We start from the raw sequence: 26,962 nt of genomic DNA, 5'->3' as shown, positions 1-26,962 counted from the left end.
AAGAAACAGGAAACAAAGAGTCCACATCTGCAATTCTAAGGCTGAAGGAAACAGTTCTGCCTGAAAGTCTGCAGGGCAATAGGAAAAACAGGAGCATGAACCAGAACAATTCCCAAGTGGAGTACTCTCCAGATACACTGTTGAAGTGCTGTTTGTAAAAGGAAAATAAATTAAAACGCTTAGCCTTGAATTTAAGTACACTTTTCCTAATACTGCTTTTGCTGACAAGAAAAGATGTTAAGAGTAGAAATCTTCTTTGTCTCTCCAAGAACTTACTGACACAGGAAGCCCCACCACTACAAGTTTGGACATAATACTGAAAAAAAAAATCAGTACTTTTTTGACTATCAAAAAACATTCTCTTTATGCTGTCTGATACTCACAGAAATTTTATGCTGTCCATGATTAGAAACTGTCATTTACCATAAGATTTATAAGCATTAAAAAGTAATTTTTTTCTCAAACTTATCAGTTTGTGCCTGCAGATATTTTCTTTCTGTTATTTTTAAATCCAATAGATAGATTTTTTTGTCTTATTTCTCAGTTTCTACAAGGCTATTACATTTGTTCTCCAAGTTCTTTCAGGCTGCTAGCACCAGCCCTATGCTAGCCAATTCTCTTAGTAACACCTCTCCTGCCATTTGAACTTCTCCCTACATCTTCCTGAATTTACAGCCTTCTTATATTTAGGTTTTGAACTTGTTCTTCCTCTTTCTCATATAACATTGCTTTCCCTTTTTACATTCTTTTGACACTCATCTCATCACCATTCATCACAGTTTTTAGTACTGCACTTTCCTTCTTATAACCCTATCAAACTTGCTTTTCCTTCATTTCTCTGACTCTGTCTATCACATGCTAAACTGATTCCTGTCTTATTACTAGCCCTAATTACGGGATGCCTCCATTCTTCCTTCTATATATTACATTCTCACTGAACACCTGCTGAGTCACTGGCAAAGGATTTAGGGAGCAGACACAGATGCAGGTTGCACACAGGGGTCAGCAGGCTCACAAGAGCAGCAGTTTACACTGACCTCTCATGGGGTCTTGCAGTGCTTTCCCTCCCAAGTGCACCCACTGGTACCCAGGATTATTTTGCTCGGAGTGCTTCTGCTGCACAGTTTCCTTACTGTCAGTGACCTCTTAAAGTTCAGCTCATTATAAAGTGAAAATACACCATCCAAAGTGGAACAGTATAACTCAGTATAAGTAATTAACCTTGTAATTGCATCTCACACTTCAACAGGAATCTTCCTTATGAGTACATGTCACAGTAAAATACTTAATCTGATTCTACCCAGTAGTTATTTGCAATCAGATGAAATTTCAGCTATATCTCAGCCAATCACTTTATATTTTGGTCAGTGCCTGTAGTATAACTATTATCAATTCCCATCAATATAACTATTATCAATTCCCATCATATTATCAATTCCATCAATTCCCATCATTAAGGTTGAAAAAGACCTCCAAGATCAAGTCCAACTCCTGACAATCACCATGTCAAACTAGATCGTGGCACAAAGTGCCACATCCACTTGTTTCTTGAACACTTCCAGGGATGGTGAATCCTCCCTGGGCAGCCTATTCTAAGGCTTAACCACCCTTCCAGTGAAGAAATTCTTCCTAATATTCAACCTGAACCTTCCTTGGCACAGTTTGAGGCCAAGTCCTCTTGGACATGGGCAACCATGTCTTTGGTTGCCCACGAGAAGAGGCCAACCACCATCTGGCTACAGCCTCCTTTCAGAGAGTTGTAGAGAGTGGTAAGGCTCCCTCTCAGCCTCCTTTTCTCCAGGCTGAACACTCCCAGCTCCTTCAGCCACTCCTCATATGACTTACTCTCCAGACCCTTCACCAGCTCCCCTGTCCTTCTCTGGACTTGCTCCAGCACCTCAAAGTCCTTCCACAATTGCAAGACCTAGAACTGGACACAGTACTTGAGATGTGGCCTCACCAGTGCAGGGGGACAATCCCATTACCCTTAGTTTTTGTCTTCTGCCGTGCCATAGAGTGTGATTATAACATTTATTGCTTCATTAATTTCTCTTCTTCTCCAACCTCAGCAGCCCATTCTCTAGTTCAAGGGATTTTAGTTTTGACAGGAGACACAGCTCACCTCTGAAAAATACAGGGCAGTAGATATGTGACCTTGTTCGTCAAGTTCATGACACAATTCCTGTAACGAGCAATGAGGAATCTCATCTTGTTATATAAAATACTACATGCAAAAGAACCCAAGAAGAACAGGACAAACAACTCCTCAAGGAAGTTATGGATTGCAATCAGTAAACAAATGCATCATTAACTGGTCAACCATTTCATTGTTTGCATGACAGAATAAGACATGCCTACTGCAAACCTGGGTAACAAATCTGGGAAAAAAAAAAAGAACACCCAACTCACTGGCAGAAGAAAAAAAACCACTCTTTTGCAGAGTCACTAACTCAAAATGGAATAATTAAAACTCCCACTTGAGAAGCTGCCACTTTGAAGTGGAACTGCAGATCTCTATTTGCATATTAGGAACGCTTGTGTCGATTTCCATGCTCCATCTGGGCGAGAGATTGCAGATGAGGATGACAAGACTCTGAATTAGGACAAATCAAGTGGATGCGGACTCATGAAATCCTGCAGAGATAATTATCAGTCTCAAGATGATGTAATTAGTATATTAGCATGGCTTCCTCCTTTAGCAGTAAATACATTTTAACAATATGTAATGTCTTTATGTCTGCTATTTAATATGTCAGCCTTGCTTAAACTCTTTGCATCCTTCTGTTTGGTCTGTTGCACTATTGTAACTCCCTGCTTTGTCACAGATGGCTAACTAAATGCACAGAAAGACTATCTTGTCTTTGCAAAGATGCAAACTGTAGTCTGAAGCTTTAGAGATCTGGCTATCCAAAGAAATCTCCTCCCTAAATTAGACATTCAGACTTTGTATAAAATAGATGGAGAAAGTCAGTGTCAAAAAAACAGGAATCACAAAAGCCAGCTATCAAAGCAGACTGTCTAAGAGACAGGGAGTTCTACTCCTCTAATGGCAATGGGTGCCTCCTCCACAAATCCTTTCTTTTAGTCAGTTGCTTAAGCCAGACAAATCCTTCCTCATAAACAATGATGAGAGAAATCCACATACTATCAGATTTAATATCTCAGTGGTTAAAACAGTCATCAGTAAGGTGAGTGACCCGTTTTCAAATCTCTGCTCATCCCATATTAGCTGTCCTAGCCCATAGGCTATTGGGTATTCAGGGGTAAGACATCTCGATCTCTCCTGTTTGAAGTTGTTCCACTTTGTATAACTAATTAAAAGATAATTGCAGCAAGTATTTGAACCTGACTCTCCCACATCCCAGATTATTGCCTAACCATTCAGCTGTGGATTCAGTTTCTCATTTTGTTTCTTACATCATGTAAGCACTTTTGAAAATCCTGCTCTCTGTATTTTACATACAAATACTTACAGAGCAGAAAGTTATTTTCATGTCAGAATTACCACTACAAATATCTCCCATTCTTCTCCTATACAGTCCCAGCTCTCTTTTTCAGTGGTGAAAACTTGGTGGTTTTTTTGTTTGGTGGTGGCAGGTGTTCCTTTTCAAACCCTTTCTCACCATACAACCCCGTTGTGCAAGTACAAAACCAACTTTTTCTGTGGTTCTTAGCTTTGATTCCTTGCCTGAAGAAGGCAATGAGAAGCCTCAAGCAGTATTCATAGATTGCTGAATAAAAGGATATTGATATTTCACAATGATTGATGATCACTCCTCAGAGTCTAAAAATATGGTATGCACTGCAGCAAGCACATGAGGTGATGAGCAGCTCTCTGCCCTAAAGAGCTCACGGAGTAAACGATGGAGCTGGCACAAAAGCAAAGACACGGTATCAACCACACATCAGGAGAAACACAGATTACAAATCCAGCATAATGATGCACAAGTGAAAGCTTGCAAGGTGTTTCAAAATAAGGAGAGCCTGGCAAAACAGGCATTTGTTCAAGGAATATAAGGGCATTGTAAGCTGATTAGAGAAAAACATCAGACTAGGGAAAAAGTACTTCAAGAAGTAGTGCACACGACAAAATAATTCAACGAAGGTCTACACAAGCAATTATTTTACAGTTATCCCAGTATAAAACTTGCAGATTCTTTTTATTTCAGCTTACATGTCCTCTATGAGAATTAAAAAAAAAAAAAAAAACAAAATAAAGGAGAGTCCTACCAAAAAAAAACCCAAAACCAAAGAACACAAACACTTACGAGAAAAGCAAGACTGCAAAGAACACTGATATAACTATTTTAATTCTGTTACTGGCAAAACCTCCCCCATAAACAAAGCCTGAGTTTCAAAATGTGAAGTAAATATATTCTGAGATATGGGAAAATTTTAGAAATGTTGGGTGAACACTGAGTTAGGAAAAACTAAGACCGCAACACCTATTGTGAAATGTTAAATGCAACATTACACAGCAAGCAGATGAAAAACTGATAAAAAAAAAATTGGCTGTGCAAAGACATACTGGCTCATGAATGCTTTCCCAAAAAGTTTCTGCAATACAGAATCCTGTTAGTTATCAAGTCCAGGTCACAGGAATTCTTCCCCTTAGCAGAGGTTTGTGGTGATACAGGCACAAACTCCTAGAACCAAATGTTAGGAGTTTTTACAATATTTACTTTTACAATATTTAATTTTTGTAGAGACTTAAACATTTAAATATGCCATTACAAAATTAAATGACTCAGTATAGATGTAATTCAGATGTACCAAAATGTATTAGTCATTCAATAAAAGAGGCACTGAGGATTTACTAAAAATACTTTACAGAACAAAATAACAACATATATTTACTTTACTGAATGGTTGTTGTGACAAGCACATAAAACTAAATCCTAGATAAACTGCCCTAATTTGCCTACCCTGAAACTAGGAGTTCTAGCTCTTGACCTGAACCAGCACAGCTAAATCACACCCATCTTCCAACCCGTGTTTTGAACAGCAGAGTAAGAGAAGCAATGTGTGATGTGATCCCAAGGCAAACAAACTGTGCAGGAACTCACTAACCAGCAGCAGGGAGCTCCCTGCCAGGAGAGAGTCCACCAGAGACAGAGTCAACCTCCATGAGCTTCCTATTCACCTAGAGGAGATGGTGTTCCTTAGGGGACACTACCAACAAGGAGTCCTGCCATCAAAACACAAAACCAGAAGCAATGCACTTAATATGCCAGATGGATTGCAGGGAGTGGAAGAGAAATACCAGAGATGTCACCAAGAGAAGCTGCTCCCAAACAGTGGTGAACACAGCACACGTCACCAGTGGTCACCACTGCAGTCTTCCTGGTACTTTGACAACTCCTTGGAAGTGGTGAGGGTGCATTCTGCCATCCAGAGACTGCTCAGCTGCCCAGTGCTCCTCCCAGAGTGGGCAGCCATGAAGCCGTGCTTAGGTCAAATCACTGCTCTGCTCAGTGAGGAGCAGCCAAGAGGAGCCAGAGGGCTTCACTTCAGGGGTGCTGCTCAGGAGAGCAGCAGGATCTTTAAAAAAATTTCTTCAAGGTATAAATTTAAGTTCCACTGGAGTAAGAATTACAGATGCCTGCTAGAAATACTACACAAAAGAGAAGGAACAGTCCAGGAGGTTCTCAGAGTGTGTGGAAGAGAACTTCCTGACAAAATTATGAGGCAGCCAACAAGGGAAGGCACCTGCTGGACCTGCTGTTGTGAAGAGAAAGGACTTGTGGATGATGTCATAGCTGGAGGCTATCACCATGACATGGTGACAAAGGATAAAGAAAAGGCAGAGATATTTAATAACATCTTTGCTTCAGTCTTCAACAATCAGACTGTTTCTTCTCAAGGGACCCAGCCCCCTGAGCTGGAAGAGAGGACAATGAGCACAGTGAAGCCCCCATAATCCAAGGGCAATTGGTCCTTGTGACCTGCTACAGCACTTGGACACACACAAGTCCATGAGGCCAGATGGGATCCGCCCAAGAGTACTGAGGGAGCTGTGGAAGAGCTGACCAAGCCACTCTCCATCATTTATCAGCAGTCCTGGCTCAATGAGGAGGTCTCAGTTGACTGGAAGGCAATCAATGCAACACTCATCTAGAAGAAGAGCAAGAAAGAGGATCTGAGGAGCTACAGGCTTGTCAGCCTAACTTCAGTGCCACAGAAGGTTACAGAGCAGAGCACCTTGAGTGCCAACACATGGCACATACAGGACAAGCAAGGCATCAGGCCCAGACAACATGGGTTTGGGGTGAATGGAGTTAAATCCAGCTGGCAGCTGCTCACAAATGGTCTTCTCCAAGACTTGGTGTTGATGTCAGTCCCCTTTAATATCTTTATCTATGATCTGGGTGAGGGGATCAAGGTTTGCAAATGAATGTCGACACTGAATTGCTGGTGCATGTTCAAAGAAGGGCAACAAAGCTGCTGGTGGGCTGGGGGTGTTTAGCCTGGAGAAAAGGAGGCTCAGAGGGGACCTTATTGCTCTCTACAACTCCCTGAAAAAAGGCTGTAGCCAGATGGGAGTTGGTCTCTTCTCCCAAGTAACAAGGGACAGAAGAAGACAAAACAGCCTGAAGTTGCTCCAGGGAAGGTTTAGATTGGATATTAGGAAAAATTTCTTCACCAAAAACGTTATCAAGCATTGGAACAGGCTGCCCAGGGGAGTGGTTGAGTCACTGTTCCTGGAGGTATTTAGAAGACATGTAGATGTGGTACATATGAGTTAGGGGTGGAGTAAGCAGTGTGAGGTTTATGACTGGACTCCAAGCTCTTAAAGGTATTTTCCAACCTTAATGATTCTATGATTCTATTCTATGGTTCCAGGCAGAAAGGTATGACTGAAGGACCAAGAGGCAGATAAAAACTTGAGCTGTTTGGAAGCTGGAATCCCACGACTTCAGCTAACGGGAATACAGCTCTGCTTCCTTTTCCAGCTGTGCCTAGCTAACAGTTTCAGAAGCTGCTGGAGTGTTTGGGGATAAAATTCTGAGGGGGTATCTCAAGTCTTTGGACTAGTATCAGTACCAAAGAAAGCATTGGTGTTGGTGGCTTATGATGCTTCTCATGTGAAGCAAAAGAATCCATCCCTACTATCCATGAGTCTGCTGCTTGCCTACAACCTAGATCACTGGTGCTGCAGACAAATTGCCAACACTCACCCAGCCTCCAAATTCTACCTCTTGCTGCCATCCCCTGTGGGAGAGGAGTAACACAGCCAAGGGAAACCTTGAGCAGCTCAAATGGAAGAAAGAGCTCAGAGCAAATACGAGATGGCAGAAATCACAGGGGTGCTCTCTTCAACCCTTGTAGTCCATGGAGAGGCCTGGCCAGTAGATATAACCAGCAGACTGATGCCTGTCTGCACAGCTGCTGTCAGCAGCAAGACTTTGGTTTCTTTGACTACAATGTCCTATTCAATGCAAATGGACTGTTAAGAAGATATTAAAGCCACCTGACAAAAATAGTTCTGTGACAAGATTACAGTTCTAGTGAGGATGACTTTAAACTAAATTCATTGAACAATGGGGCATTTGCCCAGAGGTAAAGAAAGGAAGGATGAAGTCTGTGTAAGAAAAGGGCACTTGGGAAAGTTACACATTTCTGCTTGGAGGGAAGGCATGCACAGGCTATCCTTGGGTGTCTGGGTACTCACACACAGAGCTTGGCCTACAAACAAGAACTGGAAGTCTGTGCACAGTCAGAGTGCTCTGATGTCATCGGGATCATAAAGATTAAATGGGATAGAATCCATGACTGGGAGAGTGTCATGGAGGCTACTCATGGAGAAAATGAAGAAGAATGGCAGTTGCACTTTCTTCAAAGCATCACCTTGTCTATGCTGAGGTCCAGTGTGAAACCAGAGACTTATCTGACAGGAAACTCCTGGTCGAAAGCAAAGGCAAAAGAAACATGAGCCATGTTCAAGGGGACAATAAACTGGATAATGCTGTATACAAACAATGACCAAAAGCAACCCAATTACCAGACTTGGTCCTCATTAGAGCCACATGGCATTGTGCAAACAGGGGTATTTCTAGACCGGATGGGTGATAACTTTTTAATGCAAAAGTTTAATGCAAATGCTAGAGAGGACAAACAAAGGTAATATCCTATGTGACCTCTGTACACAAACATGGAAGAAAAGTGGCAAATGTGGTCACAGATAGTAGCTTGGGAGTAGTGACCACAAGCTGATTGTATTCAGGATCCAGAAGTCTGGGAAGACAAGAAGAAATAGGACTGAGGATTTTAGGCAAATGGCTGTTGGATTATACAGGACATGGCTCCTGGGACATTGAAGCAAAAAGTGCCATTATCTTAGCTGATACATTTTTGCAGAAAACTTACTGCCAACTGAGGAACTAATAATAATCCTATTTTACAAGATTGGCATTTCAGTAGAAGACTCACTGACTAAGCAAGGAGTTTCTTAATGAACCGTAAGGCAAAAGGACAGCATACAGAAAATAAAAAAAAGAGTACAAAACCATTACTTTGGCACTTAGGAACAACACTGAAAAAATGAAAGCACGTTCAGAATGAAAACAAGTGATGGATGTAAATAGTAGCAAGACAGAGTTGTGTAAATTCAGAGGCAATGTGAGGATGTTGCTGAACGGAGGACATAACCCAGTGCTTGTGCAGATGAAAAAGGCTGAGGTACTGAATACATTTTTGCCTCCATCTTCACAGGAAAAGATTACTCCTAGATTTCCAGATGTAGCAGGATGGTTTGAGAAGAAACATTTTAGGGACAAGTTAGGAATGAGTTAGAACACCTGATGTATTCAAATCTATGAGGACAGACACACAATCTGAAAGTGCTGAAAGAGTCAGCTGATGTGTCACTAGACCTGCCTCGCACCTCTAAAAAATCATCATCATTGAGGCTAACCCCTGAAAACTGGAGAAAGGCTAGCACTGTGCCTGGCTTTAGCAAAGACATAAGAAAGGCAACTACAGGCCACTTAGCCTACCCCTAGCCCCTGCAAGGATTACATACCACATCCTTCTGGAATCTACCTCCAAACACGCAGGGAACAAAAAGGTAATCAGCCACAACCAGCACGGACTCACAAAGGGCAGGAAATGCTTGATGAAACTGGTGATTCCTTCTTGCGATGGACTGACCTAAAATGCAGATGTGGGGAGAGTGGTGGATGTAATCAAATGGTCTGTTGGGTATACAGAAAATTACTGGGCCAGCCAGCTCAGAGGGTAATGCTCACAGCAAACACCAGTTTGCCATCCAGCTGGTAGCCTGTACCAAGAGGTTTATTGTAGTGCTGAACAGAAGAGCTGAATATGTTCAATATCCTCACCAAAGGCCTGGATGATGAAACCAAATGCACTCTCAGCAATCTTCTAGGCATAACTAACCCAGCAGCATTTGACATATCAAGCAGTAGAGCTTTAATCAAGAAGGACCTTGAGGAAAATCAGAACTGGTAATGCCAAGTTCAAGAAAAAGGGTTCTACAGCTTTTCTAGGGGCAGGATAACCCCAGGCATCAGTAGATGTTAGGGACTGACTGGCTCTGTAGCAGCTCTGCTATGGTAGATGCCAAGTGAAATTTCAGGAAACATCTTCACTGCTAATCAGCAAATTGGATTCAGCTACATTTGGAGCAGCATGGCCAGGAGAAGTTATTCTTCCTCTATATGAAGCGTTGATTAGGCAATAGCTGAAATACTGCTCCCCACATCAGACTTCCCAGTTCAAGAGGCATTTGGAGAAACCCAAATCTGGGAAGGGGCCATGGGCTCATGACTGACAGAAGTTGAAGAAGCTGGGTTTTTTTATACCCATAAACATGAGGCTAAGAAAGGCAAAAAAAAAACTTTTTGAAGAAGAGTTACAAAAATGGTGGAGCCAAGCTTTCCTCAAGTAATGAAAACACACATAAAATTGGAGGGGTTTTTCTGACAGTGCTATGAACTTAATGTTTTCTTTCTCAAGAAGCAAGACATGCTTTGTTGTCTCTTATCCAGTATCTCCAGTACTAAGCAGCCCACAATCACAACTTGGTTGACCAAATTTATATATCCCAATTGGATTACATATCTATTTTATGACACTGTTGATGGGGATGTAAAAGGCATTTTTATATTCACCAACCCAGGAACCTCAAGCACTGATCTTAAAGTTTTCAGATTATGATCCATCAAAATAGTTTTAAACCTACATTGTATTTTACTTAACCATCCAGGAAAACATTTTATGCCATTTGGTGTGGTTGAGACCAGAGCAGGTACTTCAGATGAAATTTCATCAAGTTTACAAGAAGGGGTCCTATCAGGTACTCACCCAGAGCTGTAGTTCACCTCCTCCCATCAGTACTACAAGAAGATTTGTTATTTAGAACAAGTTATTAAGGGGTTTTTTGGGGCATTAAGGGAGAAAACTGACTGCAAGACAAAGATCTAGCTGAAGATTCCTCCCTTTTTTAGTCCAAGTGGGTGTAGCTCCGCAAACTTCAAGTTGGATTTTATCTGCTACTACCTAATCATTAAATGGTTTATGTGGTTTTACATTATATGGATTTGAAATGAGCTTTCAGATTAAGAATTTTTCAATTATGTAACAATGCCCTGAGCAGGAGCTGTTCATTTACTTATTTTTGAAATCATCAAATATATAAGTAAGAACAGAGAGATGAATTATTAGATATCCTGAAAACTTTCCAAATATTAAAATTATGGAGGTGGAAAGTCATTTTTAGATAGAGTAATATTCCAAAATAAGTTTGAAATAGATAATAAATGTAATTTATCTAAAGCTCCATAGCCATTTAACATAAACTTCAGGGTGCATGAGTGTTTGTGGAGACTGGGTTTTCTATGAAGTTTATTTTCTGCTTCTTTCAGATATGGTACCTCACATCAAAGACCCATCCAACATATTCTCTTCCCTTTAACAACGGCAGAAGAAAAAAGCTGGAGTAGGAATCTAATGACCACCAAATAGAAAGATCTTTCCCTGTTTCTCCATATGCTTTCCCTACAACTAACAACTTGCAGTTTAGGGATTTATCAAGACAGTGACTGTATTTGAATCTTTGCATCTAACACCTTTCAAGGATTTTTTCTTCTATTAATTTGTCCAGTAGATTTTGGAACTCATTAATGATCTGGTCTCCATAACATCCTGTGGCAACTAATTCCACAATGTAATTATTCACTGTGTAAAAAGTTACTTCCTTTTGTTGATTTAAAACCTGCTGCTGGATAATTTCATTAAATGGCTCTTTATGTGACACATAGTGAACAAACACTTCTGTTCCATCCCTGACTACACACTGCTATTACAGTCACCTCTTACCTGAATTAACTGACAGCTTCTCCTTGAGCATAAGCCACACCTGTAATCCTGTATAGGTGCTTTTTGCTTTAGCTGGATTTTCCCCTTACCATAAAACAATCTTTCACTATTAAAAATTTACCAGGTAAATAACTGCTGAAAAGAACTAGTATAAGAAAGGACTAAGAGAAGGAGTTTGGGTCTGAGTTTTGTGGAACTTGGAAATGGCCAAGTGTAAACTCAGGCTGAACTGCAGCAACCATTACAACTACAGTGACCTGTGCTGTGCACATAAACCTGGTTGATAGGATTTGTCTGATATTTGTTTGTAAGCCTGACTGATGAAGGTGGCCGAGCATCTGCCAGCCTAACTGATTGATTGAGGAGGATGGCTTGCTAAACTCAGCTCGAATTAGTCCACAGAGGGTTGATAGAGACACATATTGCTGATGGGCCAGATTCTCCTAAAATACTCTTCAATTATACTTCCAAGTGCTCTGTCAGGCTATATTTGCCAAGAGATACAAAGCACTGCTGTCAGTGGGAGAAAAGGCAACAGTGCTGAGTCTTCTCCAAAGGCAGGTGACCAACCAACAAGAGCCAACTCTGGGTTACACCAAAAGAAGGTAGGAAAGGGATTCCAAAGCCTAAACAGGATGAAAGAGGGGAAGAAAGAGAAAAGGCAGAGAAGCTGCCCACCAGTCTGAACAGCAGCATTCCATTGAGAGGAGGTGTGGTGAGGGCTATGGCTCATTGTTAGTGGAATTTGACAGAGAGCAGTGGGGAAAGGTGGGGTTGTTTTGTGAGGAATAAGGGCATACAGTGGGGTTGTTAATAGCTACTCCAGAAACTCCCTCTTTCAAGAGACAGTTTTACTGAACTGGACCAAACTGCCTCTAGCACAGCCCAGCCTTTACCTGCATCCCTTGATCACCTCCAACTAAGCATAAAAATATCCATGGAGAAACATTTCATTTACAGCCCACGCTTTGTATTACAACAATTATCACACCCCACAAAACCACACCCTGTATGTTTTCCCTTACCAGAGTTGCCATCTTCCCAGCAACTCTTGTAAACTCACCACTGCATCCAAGCCCTCGCTATCCAATCTTCTCCCCACACAACAGAAGAAAAAACAGCATCATAACAGCTTTGAACAGTGGATGAGTACCCAGTTGAGCAAACACTGTGAATTGTTCACACAGAAGCAGTGGCAATGCAGTGAGGCACTAACATTTGAAGAGTGCCAGCAGAGTTAAGAGTAGCAACACCACTGAGCTTTTACTTTCTCTGGTTTTGTAGAATTTATTAGATGTGGTACGTGTGAGTACATGTAAACATGGGAACTTTACACTTTATGAGGAAGTCTGGAGTGCATCTGATGTACACTTATTTTCTTAAATATTTTATATTTTTTATTTCTTGTCAGTGTTAATACACAAGTCTAAGGACAAAATAAATACTTCAGCTGGTGAAATCAGTGTGCTCAAGCTATGCACGTAGCTCAGATGAAAAACATGAGAGCCCAGAAATTAGCTCAACTTGCCAACCCTTATTATCAAGCACACTGTAACTCACAGTAGGTTATCAACAATGGGGCCACATTTGGGAGATACTGTGACATCTGGTATTGATTTCTGGCAGGATTCAGGTATTTTTGAATCCTCTTCTTCAAATTGGAAAGATAATAAAATGCATACCTACTACTAGGCGTATTTTTTTTTAATATTTTTAAATTTCAGTAGGCACTGCAATGGGCATAGTTACATACTCCAGCACATCACAAGCACAAAGAAATCATGCTGCTGCTTTGAAATCACAGCACTAGCTTCCCTCAACAGGAGCAATGTAGAATTTGAGAAAGAAAAACAATTTGACATTTGCAGCACAGGTTTACCACATGTGTTAAAAACTGTGAGAAACCCATTATTCAATTTAATGAAATAAATACCAAAAAGCTACTCTTAAATCATAAAGCAAAGAAATGCTCTCCACTTTAACAAAAGCTCTGAATACACAGTTCTGTAAAAGTGAAAACATTCACTATGAAGCCATACTACAAAGTTGTATGACTTTGGTCTGTTCTAAATGACATGCAATAAGTTGCATGCACACTCGAATTTACACCCAGCAATGAACAGCTCAACAAGAAAAAATCCCAAATAATATAATTCATGAGGAAGCTAGGAATGAGAGTTGCAGCTCCTACCACTAACTCCTTCTTAGCTGAAATTCTTTAATGAAAACAAATTGATGGAAGTAGAAGCCACCAAAGAAAAGTGTGATCTAGTTAATGCTGTTAGCAACATATCTGTGATTCCTTATAAATCTGCTAAGAATTTTGCTGAGGGAAAATCTGGGTAACTGAGTATTTTTATTGATAAGATCAGTTTAAAAAATACTAGGAAAAAAAGTAAATGTTTTTAAATGAGTGACTTAACATTTAAAATTTTGGAGAAGGAATTTTAAAGTATCCAACATATACATATAACTTCTGGAAACAATTACAGTAATTAAAACAATACTCAACCTTTGGAGGGAGACATTTTATGGATGGCATCCCAGAAACTGCCTCCCCACTGACACTGATCAACTTGGGTGTGTTCAATTAACAGCAGAAACTAATTTAAAGCAAAACTCCTGCTGCTGAGAATCATCCAGGATTTAACACTCAACCTTCACCCCCTGGCTCCAAGGACTTAAATCCCTGACTGTCAGCAGGAGCTTTCTAGATGAGACGATTAATTTGAAATACTATTTTCACTACTGAGCAACTGGAACTACAACACCAGTGTTTCCAGTAATAAATTTCATCTACCAAAAAAAATTACATTATTTGACATTAAGATAGTTTTGTAATCTATTTTACCTCAACACCTACTAGTTTCATTACATTTCAAAATTTTATCTTCTTTCTCTAGGCTTGGCTAAACCAGACAGAGTTAACTCACATTGGCTCTGAAATGCAGACACTGCCTAGAAAAGTAAGGATACAAATCACAGACACCTTTAGTTGCCCTATGTGTGACCTTCTGGAATTTCAGAAAAAGTTCAGACTGCCAATTTCAATCTTCAGTGTTAAAATAAAATCATTAAAAACTGAATCCAAATAGCTTTGAATTCTTCAGGTAGAAAAAAAATATAAATCTCTTACAGACTCTGTTACAGACAGTGATATGAGATGCTGTCCACATGACTGAGATCGTGGTTGAGCGAGACAGTAAACTCAGTTTCAGGATCCTATGAGATCAAAACCACCACAGCTGCATGACACACAACTGAGTGTAACCCACACTGCCAATTCTAATTTTGCACAGTTAAGCTCCATCAGGTAGTGTCTCTCCTGCAGCCAGAATACAGCCAGCATAAACAGCATCATGTGATCTGGCTTAATTGATGAGCATGTGCTACCAGGTGATTTGGAACTGCACAAATGCAGTGTTAATAAACACAGGACCACAGCCCAAGATACACAGTGAAACAATTTGTCAAGGTCAACCACACAAGCTGCTAGTAGACCTGAAAATAGCATCCAGTCCTCCTTAATCACAGGCTAGTTTGCTACCTATTGGGCAGCACTGCTGCCCAACATAGCAGACTCACTTTTCAAATTGCCATGTGGTTCTCAGGACTTCTCTGGCACATTTGTTCTTAATACCACCACTGCTGCCACCATATCTACAGAGGTCGCAGTCCCATGTGATGGCCCTAGGTCCAGAACATTTTTTTTCACCCCAATCTTCCCTGCTATCCAGCTGTGGCCCCTGCTGCCCCACTCCTACCCATACAAGCCAAGGGCCATTTCAGCAACTACAATGTTGACACTGCAAATATTTAGGAAAACGTTTAGCTTGGCCAGTGTAAGCAACCACAGTGAAGTCAAAGAAACCTATGTCCATATGCATGAGTTTCCAGGGTTTATTCTCCAAAAAGCAGGACACATTTTTATGCTTGCTAGGACACACTAAGACACACTACTGAGGATGTGCTATATAACCCACATAAAATTAAACACCATTTCTACTTCTTTATATGTTACTCACTAAAAAAATATTTTAATTGCAGCTCACCAAATGTTGACTCTAACATATTACTGTAGAGAACTACATACATAGATCACTAATTCTCAGAAAGTAAAAAGCAGCTTCAGTCAAATGCTTAGCCCAACACATACAGACACAGAAAAAAGTAAAGCAAATATTATAAAGTAAATATTAGAAAAGTGTTGAAATGCATCTTTGTCCCAGTTTCTGCAGGAAGCAGAGAACATGCCTACAACAGTGCTCTATTATTTGAATTACTGTTTGGAGATGGCACTAGGACAGAGCAAGAAATACATTATTGATTAGAAATTTTATCAAAAAGTACTGAAGATACTTTAAAATATTAAAAAACTCCATAGCTAGCTAATGCTAGGAATAAGCTTCCCTGTAAAAGTTTCAGTAAGTCCTGTGGCATTATATACATATATATAGATACAGAGGCATAATTATAGAGTCACATATTATTTTCCTCTACTATTCTGCCAAAGTCATTATAAGGATTTAATCCAATGCCCACATTTTGCTTATTCTGTAAGATGAAAGATCAGTCTCAAGTGGCTTCATTAGTAGATAACAAGTAAACAACAACTAAAGAGGAATTTCAATTAGAATTCAAGGTACCAAAATAACAGCCAAGAGGAGATCCATTGTTAAAAAAAACTCTAAAGATGAGGTTTTAAAGATGAAGTAAGTTCTCCAAAAATCTCCAAAGACATTGGCATTGGTACATTTTTCACCAGGATTTTGACTTGCTGCTGCTGATGGTGCACCTCAGTACACTCTGACTGAATTTCAAGATAGAATCACTTGCTTTTACAATTGGAGCGTCAGGATAAATGCAGCAAAAGACTACAAGGGTTCTTTTATTCTCTCTGCCAGCCCAAGAAAAGATTTATCCATTCCACTAAACCCATTTTTCTGGTACTCCACAAAGACCTTCCTGAGCAATTTCTGTGCAGCAGAGAATCTTTCTGATAAAAAGGAAGGTCCCAAAATTGTCATGGTTAACAGACAATATTTCAGAATCAAGAAACACTGATGGCAGAGGAAATGCTCTGAGCTCAGCTGTACAGTGAAGGTCAGAGTTGCAGATATGGATATCATCAGTGGATTTTGCCCTAAAACATGTTGTCATGACAGTGTAGCAAGAGGGAAAATGAAGAGCAAAGTGCTTATTAAGAAAATGTCAGCACCAAGCATGAGACTAGAAAGTTCCATGTCAAGAATTGTTTCACTGACAACACTGTAATGAGTATCTCAGTGCCAGTCACTGTCAGAGAGTCCCGAATCAGCTAAAACACGCGAATCCCTTGGGATTCACAGTCTTCCTGGTACTTATCCCTACAGAAAACTAAGTGACAATCTGATTTTTAAGCACAGCCCTGTCTCTAGCAGGCAGCATTTGCCACATACACTGAACTCAGTCATCACATTAGCTCTGCTGCCACAGCTGTGCCATGAAGATGGGACCTGGCTGGAAGGAGCCCCATCCTCTGCTTGACCTTACTGTTCCTTCAAAGACCACACTGCAAATGGAGCTACCACTGCAGAAGTGTTTTCTTGCTTTAGTCTACTTTTTCAAAAGAGACAACTTGGATATATTGGCAGAACCTTCTCCAATAGGACTCCTGGCCTACAAAGTTATGCTGCCAGAGGCTGGTTAACAGAGGTGTTAAGTCCCTTTCATTTTTATGAGACCAGGGAAGACCATCCAAGTCACTACAGCATTACACTCTGAGTTTTAAGTGAGGAAACTAGAATTCTGCTATACAGGTTGCAAATCAGAGACCATGAATTCAACTGTACTGTAGTTTTAAAACAGGATTCTTTACTTTTCTGCGGAGGCTTTTAGATCACTCACAAGCTGCACACTTGGAATACAACCTACATCACTCAAGGGAATTATCCTCTGCAGGATTACAACCTACACAGTTTGCCACTAAAATAACAGACCCCAATACTAAGTAATCTGCTCTAAATTACTGACCCATTGGACAAACATCCCCTCTTATTCACACTCCAAGGACCTTGCTGGTCTAAAGGGAAGAACCATTTTCAAAAATACAAAACAATTTTAAGAGTAATTTCTATATATCCTGTAGAGACAAAATCACTCTTGTAAAAGGAACATGGTGCACCCCTCACCTTTGCAAAGGAAGAATGAACATTTGACAGGGTGTGAAGTCACAGAGGCATAAATGACCAACACACCCAGACTTCAAATCCTCTCAAGACATGCACTTACATCAGTTGTATGTAGTAGTTTTGCAGATAAAACCCAACAAAGAACATTTTAATTTCACTTCCTGGGTTCAAACTATAATTAACTTTGAATTAAATTACTATTATAATTGCTCACATCAGTCTCCATGCAGGATAATCAGAAAACAAAGATTTCAGCAGCCACTGACAGTGATAGATGTGATTCACCAAGAACAATGTGGGAAAGCTCTAGCAGAAGTAGGGATAAAACCCAAGCACCAATGCAACATCTAGAATTTTCATCTTTTCTTCAGCTCAACACCACCTCCTTCCTAGCACTTTTTCAACAAGTCTCTTCCCCATATGTCTACATGATCTCAAGATTTTCCAAGCCCATGTCCTTTACCTTTTCATCTGCCTCTCCTCATTCTGAGTGCTTCCTTCTCTTGGTTTTTTTCTTAAATATGTCTCCTCTATGTTTCTTCCACCTGGCTAAGGTTCGGATTTGATTCTGTGACAGTGCTCAGGTTTAGCAAAAGGCAGACAAAGTGATGTTTGGCAAAGAATAACTTGCGAAAGGAAGCACTAAGCAATCCTTGCCAGAGACGCCATCACCACATTCAACAATTTCCTGTCACCTGCAAAAGAAACAAAATAGCCAAGGTTCTATTTCCCTAAAGGAGAAGAAAAGAGAGGTGGGAATAATGTGACTTTAGAAGCTAGTTTTGCCTTCCTTGTTCTCTAGTTTGATCTACAATACACTGTAATTCATTTTATCTAGAGAAGTCTGGGGACTACAGAAAATTTGACCCAGCTTTTACAGTCCTAAAGAAACCAAATGCTTGAAAAGCTGAGAGAGTGGTCAGTCCACTACCACCATCCCTGCTAAGGCAGAGAGCAGAGTAGAAGGGAGGAAGCATGCACGACTGCTGAAATGAAGCACCATGAGACAGTACAGGAAAACTAAACCTGCAGGAACCAAGAGCCATGACCCAAGAAGCAAGAACAGAAGGACACAATAAATCAAACTACAATGCCAACTACAACTTTGCTTGAGCATTGTGCTCATTAAGTAAATTCAGTATAACACCTGTCTGTAGGGTACAGCCATGCCCTGCTCACATAAGCCACTTCCTCAGAGAGCATGCACAGCAAAACAAATGTGCACTGGGTCTTACATGCAGAAAAGAGACTGCAAAGCCAATGACTTCACAGTTAGGTTGTTACATATATGGGAAATGCCAATTCTTTATTGTTCAAAGGGTATAAAAAGGAGCACCTGGCACATTGAAGACGTGTTAGCTTTAAGGATTCACCACCTAGAACCTCTTCTCTGCACACACGAAATAAAATCAAGTATCTTGACTCTGTGTGTGGATTGTCTTCCTGCACACTGGGTGAAAGAATCCATATTTAGGAGAACACAATATGCTGGCATTCTGGCCACTTGAGAACTCTGTCAGAGTAGGGAACACTTGAGCCTGGGTTCCAATCATTTGAGTCCATTTCAAGAGTATTAAAAAAATCTCCAAGAGGTACTGCAGCTCCATCAGTCTTTCATTGTTACATAAAAAAATAAGAGTGCTGTCTGGACTTTGTATAGTAAGGACCTGAATATTGGCTCGTTTCTTTTAAAAATACCCATTAAAAATGAAAGAAGAAGCAGCAACAGAAGTCCAGTCATTACACAGGTACAAGAAAATCCAGTGGCACAGGGAGTTTCCACAGACAAAGGATTTCCCACAGCCTATTGTTGGAAACACTGTGATTCAACTGCTCACTTCTTGCTCAACAGGCTGCTGATTCAACCAGAAGAGGATGCTGGTATGTCTCACCTTCTGCATTCCACCTACTGCAGACTAAATCAACAAAAAACTGGCTTTGAGAAAACATGTGACTATATCTCATGCTAGTTTCAAGTTATTTACATCACAATCCTTTGGTTGTACAACATCACCTTTTCGTCAATGCCATTTAAAAATACACATAATAAAATAATATATCAGGAATTTTAACTGCTACTGTCTCTTATCTTGCTAAATTCCAGTTGGACATTTCACTAGAAACAGCTGGTTAGAAGGAGAAACACAGACTATAAAATACTTTCAGATTCACTGCTGTATGAGGAAATTACAGACCAGAAAAATCATCAACATACAAACTTATAAAAGAATCGGATAAAATGTGTTTTACAGCTGGAGACAAATCCTGTCTATGAAGAACAGTCTGCTTGTGAAAATTAATGACCTGCTGCAACTCCCCAGAAAGCCCTCAGGTAAGGAATTCAGCTGGAAGCAGGCAGCAAGTCAGTGGAGGCTATTTTAAACCCAAGCTATTCTACAGCTTCTTCCAGGTGCAGCCCTAAATTCAGCAACAGTATCTGTTTCCCAGAAGAAGATTTTAAGCTGTCTCTGACAGGTAACTGGAGATGAGCAGAGCAGCTCCAGAGGCATGGCATGCAGCTAGCCTCCAAAATAAAGCATGAGCTGTTATTTTTCAGAGAACAGATTGTTCTACAGCACAAGTTATATGCATTTCTTTCTCATATTCACAGAGACTTCTGGATGCTGGCAGGGGAAAGGACAAACAATTCCCCAGAGTGAAGTAGGAAGCAGAGACAGGAGAAGTGTGGCTAGAGGCTAACAGATTAGCCATTACCAAATTTATAATCCATGTAGACTCTGGAACATGTTAAATATCTTGGAGCTGTATTTTTAGCACCTTAGGAATGAAATAACAGGAAATGAGCTTGTTTTAATGACACAAAGAAGCTGTATTAGAAAAAAAAAAAGAGGGGGAAAGGAAAACTAACCCTTCCAGGTATGTTTTTTTGCACACCAGCACAGCTATACACAAAACAGATACTGCTGAATTCAATCCTAAAATTCACAAATGTATCACTGCTCTGCCAAAACCAACAAAAATACCTTCACTTCAGTGAAGCAGTTGCACCTGTGCTCCACTTAAAATATCATGAGTGATGCATCCGACGTAAACAGGACTTGAGTGTTTTGTTGGTGAAGGCACAGATTTGCTCTTTATAGTCCTAAACTTGAAAGAAATGCTGATAAATGGAAATAATGAAAAAAGTTTAAAAGTCATTGTTTCAAATTACTTGAAATTCCTATCAGAACAATAACACATAAGTTATCAATTGGCTTATAATCAAAATATAAACCACCTGTGTTTTGCTCAAGTCTGGATATATATCATTAGTCTCTAACAATGAGGACTGTGTTACAATTTGCCAGGAAAGCTCTAAAAATCATGAATAGTCCAAATAAAAGGAAAAAGTTCTGAGCCATCCAACATAAATTAGGATTTATGCAATTATGGTGACATCTGAAGTGAAATGTATATTTAAAAACTACATGGGGAACAGTGCTTGTATCTACTGCTGTCCAACACTTGTTGATGTAGACACAGTTTTGAACTCCTTTTAAACATGTATGTTTAATTATCTGAATGAAGATTTTTCAGTTGAGCATCTGATCAGATGATTTTTAAAAAATTAAAGGAAAACCTTTCTAAAAAAGAAAAACCATATAGGCATCTCAACAGGACTAGTAGGAAATGCATTGCTTTGCTCTCCTTGTACTGCTTTTAAAAGAACAAAAAGCAATAGCAAGATAAAAGCAAGGTGGGTTTAATGAAAAGTTCCACTACCTTTCACATTTTGAAACACGGACTTCCCACCTTGAAGGGAAATCAGGGATGTGCTTTTGCCTGTTCTAGAGAAATACACAGAAAACCGACAGCGAGAATGACCTGAGCTCGCCCGGCACCGACGTGCCCTGAAACTGAGGTTCGGCCGCGCCGGACCCGGACCTGGACCTGCCCCTTCCCGGCCCGGCCCTGCCCGGAGCCGCCGCGCGCTCCCGCCGGGCCGGGAACGCGCCGAGCGCGGGCCGGGAACGCGCCGAGCCCCGGACGGGAACGCGCCGAGCCCCGGACGGGAACGCGCCGAGCACGGGCCGGGAACGCGCCGAGCCCCGGACGGGAACGCGCCGAGCCCCGGACGGGAACGCGCCGAGCACGGGCCGGGAACGCGCCGAGCACGGGCCGGGAACGCGCCGAGCCCCGGACGGGAACGCGCCGAGCCCAGGTCCCGCAGTGCGCGGGCGCGGCGCCCCCTGGCGGCCTCTGGCAGCGCCGCCGCCGCGCCCGGAGTTTGTCCGTCCTTTGTCCGTCTGTCCGTCCTTTGTCCAGGGGCGGAGCGAGGCCCTGGCTCATAGAGCGAGCAATCCGCCAGCTGACTGTACACTCAGCAGCCAGACCAGGTGGCAGGACGGCAGTGGGAAACAGATTTAAAGCCTCGGTTCTCTGCAGCCACAGCCATCAGTTTGCTCCTCAATTCAACTGCCACACTCCCACAATACAGAGGTGGCATCACCTGAGAGTGGGGTGTCTTAGCTACAGTGTCCTCAATCCTTCCCAAAGCATCACCCATATTCCCAACACTGTGGGTTTGGTGGGGTGAAGTTAAAAACTCTGCCACCCGTAGGATGCTAGGAAGAAAAGTTAAGAGTACTGGCAACTTCAATATTTTATACCCGTTGAAGAGCTGTCTTTGCAATTAAGTATTGATAAATGCAACATTTGTGTCTTTTCAAAGATAATATTTAAATAAGGGTATGTTTTAGTCACTTAATGAAAAGAGATAATTTACCTGATTTATGGTCTCTTCAAATGCTTTTATATAATGATTAAGTTCTCTGTCCATTGTAGCATATTCTAACATGACTTTTTCCATATTGTTAACATCTTCTTCATCATCTGCAAAATAAAATACATGGAACATGGGTGATCATTTGTATTATTTTCAGGCAGCATTTTTTCTTCACAGATGTTTTATTTACAAGTATTCATGCTGTGAATATCTAATGCATTTGTAAGTCTCAGCAGGTGTTTTCAAGCTACTCAAACATACACTTTTTTTCTCATTTTGCAACTGTAATCTTTGACATTTCTTGGGTAACTTGAACAAACAGCTTACTCAGAAAGACACTTCCCTGGTTTCATGTGAACAAGAGAGAGTATGTGTAATTTCATCTACCAACACCTAGTCATTAGGCAATCAGGATATTTTCTGCAAAAGTTGTATTTCATGACTCATCACATTGCCTCAGAAATAGTCAGAAGAAACTTAAATTCCCTTGCAGTACAGTATAGTTCACAGCTATAATTAGACCTCTTATCCCCAATAAACACAGCTACAGGAAAATCAAAACAAAGCTAGCATTTTATAACACAGGAAATAATGGAAGAATGGATAGCATTTGTGATTCAAGCAGTAAAATCCTAATTGCCAGGGAAAATCAATTAACACAGGTCATGTGATTAGTAATTCATATCTACTTTTATTCTCTTCTGCACGCCTCCTAATTCCACTCCTTTCATCCTACACCTCTGCTTTCCCATCCTCACGCTGCTGTGCATCTGCTTAGATAAGGGCCCTGTGTAGATGCCACAAGGCTGAACAGCCACAGCTGTTTACTCCTGACACAGCTGCATGTACCACACCAAATGCTGCCAACTGCAGGAGGACAGCCAGCCACAAGCCCTGGATCCATGCAGGAAATCAGGGAGCTAGGAAACCTATGTTTCCACTTCTGCTACTCCCATTTATTCCTATCTTGCAGTTTCCAGGTATAGAGAAAGCAGCTGGAAGCAGCTAGACTCTGTGAAAGAGCCCCAAAGTCTGCCATGCAGCATCAGGGGTTGTCATTTGATGGAACATTCTTTAAAAGCACTTAAATAGCCAATCTGTGCTGCTTTTAGGAAGAAAATTGTAGTACAGCTTTTCAAGTTACTTTTTTTTTGTGAAGAAATGAAATTTTCATCTGATCTGGCAAGCTGGCACATTGCTGAAGTTGCTAACTATATTATTATGTTAGAACATAACCTATCTCTGCAGAAAGCTGACATGATTGTATATGGCCATCAGTTTGGGAGCAAAATCTGAAACACATCACTCAGAGACAGAAACATCACACCATATTGAAACAGTGATGGATCAAGGAGACAAAGGAAAAGTGCTAAGATATATTTACACCAAAGAAGTTACATAATAAGCTATGCTATTTTGTGAATATGACAATTACAGTCGTGACATTTCCCTTAATTATATATAGGCTTGGTATGTATCCATTTTTCATTAAGTAGATGAATGGATATTGCAGACAGAATTCTGGCATTCCTGCGATTTTCTTCTGAATAATCAGCATTTCCCTCTCCCCTTTCCCTTTCCTCCCACCCAGTTTCCATGTCCTATCTGGTAACTATGATCACACTATTTTTCCTTCCTGCTAGGAAGCATATGAAGTGCCTCCTTCAAGGCTGACACAAAGGACACTCTATGAATCACAGGAAAAGTTTGTGTAGCAAATAACTGTCATTCTCCTCCCATGGCCAAAATGAATCATATTCAAAGAAACTACACTGGCCTAAATGTTTTAAATTTTTTTTAGGGGAAAAGAAGTGCATTGTTAAATGCCAAGAGAATTGTACAAACGCTGTCTTTCCTAATAGTATAAAAATAACTTCAGGTGAAGAGTAATAACGTTGCATGCAACTTGAGAGATGGGTTAAAATAAAGCTCAAAGAGATGGAACACATTTCAGCAAGAGGGACATTATCTCCAAGTACATCCTGCTCTACATTCTTCCAGTACTGACCATTCCACCCATCCCCCAGCCTGATTTAAGTCTCAATACTGTTCCCTGCTGTTTCCCTGATGTTGCTCCTTCACACACATTAGACACATCCTGGGAAATTGCTGAACATGTCACTAACACACAATCATACCCTGCCCTTGGAGGCAGTATGGACATACAGACAGATCTGAAGGACTGTGTACATGTCAGTTGGTGTCCATACCCTATTTCTGCTCTTTGACAGATACTAAAGTCCATTTTCTGTCTGAGGTTCAATCCATAGGGTGCTGAGAGCTAAGAGTAAATCTCCTTTGCTGTACCCAGCCACTTACTTCCCCATCTCTTAAACAAGATTTAAAAGAAAACTTACAAGTTATTCTGTTTGCCTTTTAAAAACTCTCATTGTTCTACATTACACACAGAACAACCTCCTCTGCTTCCCCTGAAGAGCCAAGACCATTTCTTCCCCTCCTTAGTAGGGAGCAGATGAAGGGCAGAACTTGGGTGCACATGATAAGAAGCTGTGGGTGACTGTATGGAGGTGTAAAGTTTTACAGCTCACCAAGGCAGGGATCCCAGCACCTTCAAGGCTCCTTTACAACAGACTCCACCACAGGTTAATCAGAACACACCATCTGACCTGATCTTACTAAGGAACAAGAAATTAGAAAAGACTTTTCTCTCCTCAACACCATCCCACAACTCATTCTCACAAATCCCACCAACCACTGGGATTTAGCAGCACTACAGTATCAAAAATAATTAAAATGTAATAATTGCATCAGGCTTTTCAAATATTCAAAAGGCATTGTCTGTTATTCACTCTGCAAGCCCTGCTGCTGCTTTTGTTTCCTATGTGAGGGTGACAGTGGAGATCCATGTAAAGGCACTGACCACTGATCTATGCAAGGCACTGACTCTCTTCCAGCAGACCATGGGAACACTGACTGCTCAATACCCTCCAGCCAGACTCCAGCTACAAAGCCAGACAACTCTCCAAAGTACTCAAACCTTGCACTCTGCAGACCAACAACCTAGCTTAACACCAAAATCAAACACTTTGCAAGTGTTGGATGAGTGCCTTTTATTATCTAATCAAAAGTTATCCTAATCTTATTTCTAATTCATATCTAAGGAATGCATTCCAAACTGTCTGCATATGCTTTTAGCTACTGGCACAAAATACCATTGAAGTGCACACTGTAGTCTCCTTGTTATCTAGGCTAAATATGTTGAGTTTAGTAAGCATTTCTTCACAAGTCATTTCCCTCACCACTCAGAGATTACACATTTTGCAATATTACATTTTTTACTCACAGAAAGCCCAGTTCAAGGCCATAATTTCATTTTCAAAGGCCCATGTGCATCATGTTAAAATTAGCTGGCTGAATATGCAGTTTGCAGTTATGAATTCCAGCTCGTACAACTTTATGATCTCTTATTATAATGGAAACAGGGATATTATTCTGAAAAGTCTCCCTAAATATTAAAGAACAAAATTGCATAAAGTGACTAGCAAGTGTCCAATTTCTCACTTCTGAAGAGACCAATCACGTTTAGGTGCCTTAATGCTGATTTAAACCATAATCAGTCAGGAGTAAGTTATGTTTCATAAACTCACAGCGTTAAAACAGAAGTTGCAACAACAGAGTCCAATCAGCACTGATTTAATACATCCTATAGTAACACTCATCTAAAATTTATCCAAAACTTGCATTTCCTAACTTCTGAGTTCATATTTGCTTTAGTTTCCTGTATATATCCACAAGTTAGCAGAATTTCTGAAGATTTTTCACAACTACGTCTTTCTGTGCAAAAGTCACCACATCAGTATTTGTTATTTAGGGTATTACAGCTGTGCTGCAGCCAGTACACACCAATCTAAATGAGCATTTGCTTTCACTGCAGACTATCTTAAACACAAAATAGCTTGGAATGCCATGAAATTACAGGAAGGCTCCAAACTTACAAATACAAATGTACTTTAAATGAATGTTTAAGCACAGACAATGTTTAAGCACAGGATTAAGATGAATACATACATACTTTCATATCTTTCTATTATTTGCTAACAAAAGTCAAAATTTCAATTTAAAGAAAGCAGGACATGTCAGTTCTACCTCTGGCACAACATATTGTTTTGAAATTCAAGGCTACATGGTGATTTTCCCATGATTCAAGGCAGAAGAGCAATGGTATACCATTGCCTGGAAATTTTGACTGTAGATTTCAGACTTTTAAAACCCATCACTTGAGCCAATAGCAACAGTGGTAGTAGGCAGTTGTCTTCATGTGCCCCAGCAGCAGATAAAATACATACTTTGCCACCACGTTTCAAGTTAGTGCTGACAGCAGAGAAACACAAGCTCTCTGACTCCCTGATTTAGTTCTATCTTTTAAAGGAAAAAATACAGTCCAAATTCAAGATAAAACTAAGTATTTTTCTGTCATTCTTAGTAAGTCTTGATTTACAGATCCAAAAGTGTTAAGACTACCCTCAGCACCCCCAGTTCTACTGGGTCTACTCAAAACTGTTGATAATTCAAGTTGGACAGTAGATCTTGAAAAAACTCTTAACCAACCCACAGTCTTTAAGAACAGATTGAGAATACACTTGGAGAAGACTCAAACCTATGTAGGAGAGCACTGTCTCATCTCCCCCCTCCATCTACACAGGAGAGAAGTTTGCCACAGCACTTCAGACTATACAGACCAAGAGGAACTGAAGCAGGAGACTGA

At 40.6% G+C, this 26,962-nt stretch overlaps 1 protein-coding gene across 1 annotated transcript in view; it reads right to left on the bottom strand.

The window, feature by feature from the left end:
* The window catches only part of NSMCE2 (NSE2 (MMS21) homolog, SMC5-SMC6 complex SUMO ligase), a 126,599-nt gene that overhangs the window by 77,398 nt on the left and 22,239 nt on the right, over positions 1 to 26,962 (bottom strand). The window contains exon 3 of the mRNA XM_058816458.1: positions 22,237 to 22,343. Coding sequence (XP_058672441.1) covers positions 22,237 to 22,343 — 107 coding nt within the window. The remainder of the gene's footprint in view (positions 1 to 22,236; positions 22,344 to 26,962) is intronic.

Source organism: Ammospiza caudacuta, chromosome 1 (assembly GCF_027887145.1).
Source record: "Ammospiza caudacuta isolate bAmmCau1 chromosome 1, bAmmCau1.pri, whole genome shotgun sequence".
Lineage (NCBI taxonomy): Eukaryota > Metazoa > Chordata > Aves > Passeriformes > Passerellidae > Ammospiza > Ammospiza caudacuta.
Note: the sequence above shows the minus strand (reverse complement) of the source record. Positions and strands in the feature narration are given on the sequence as shown.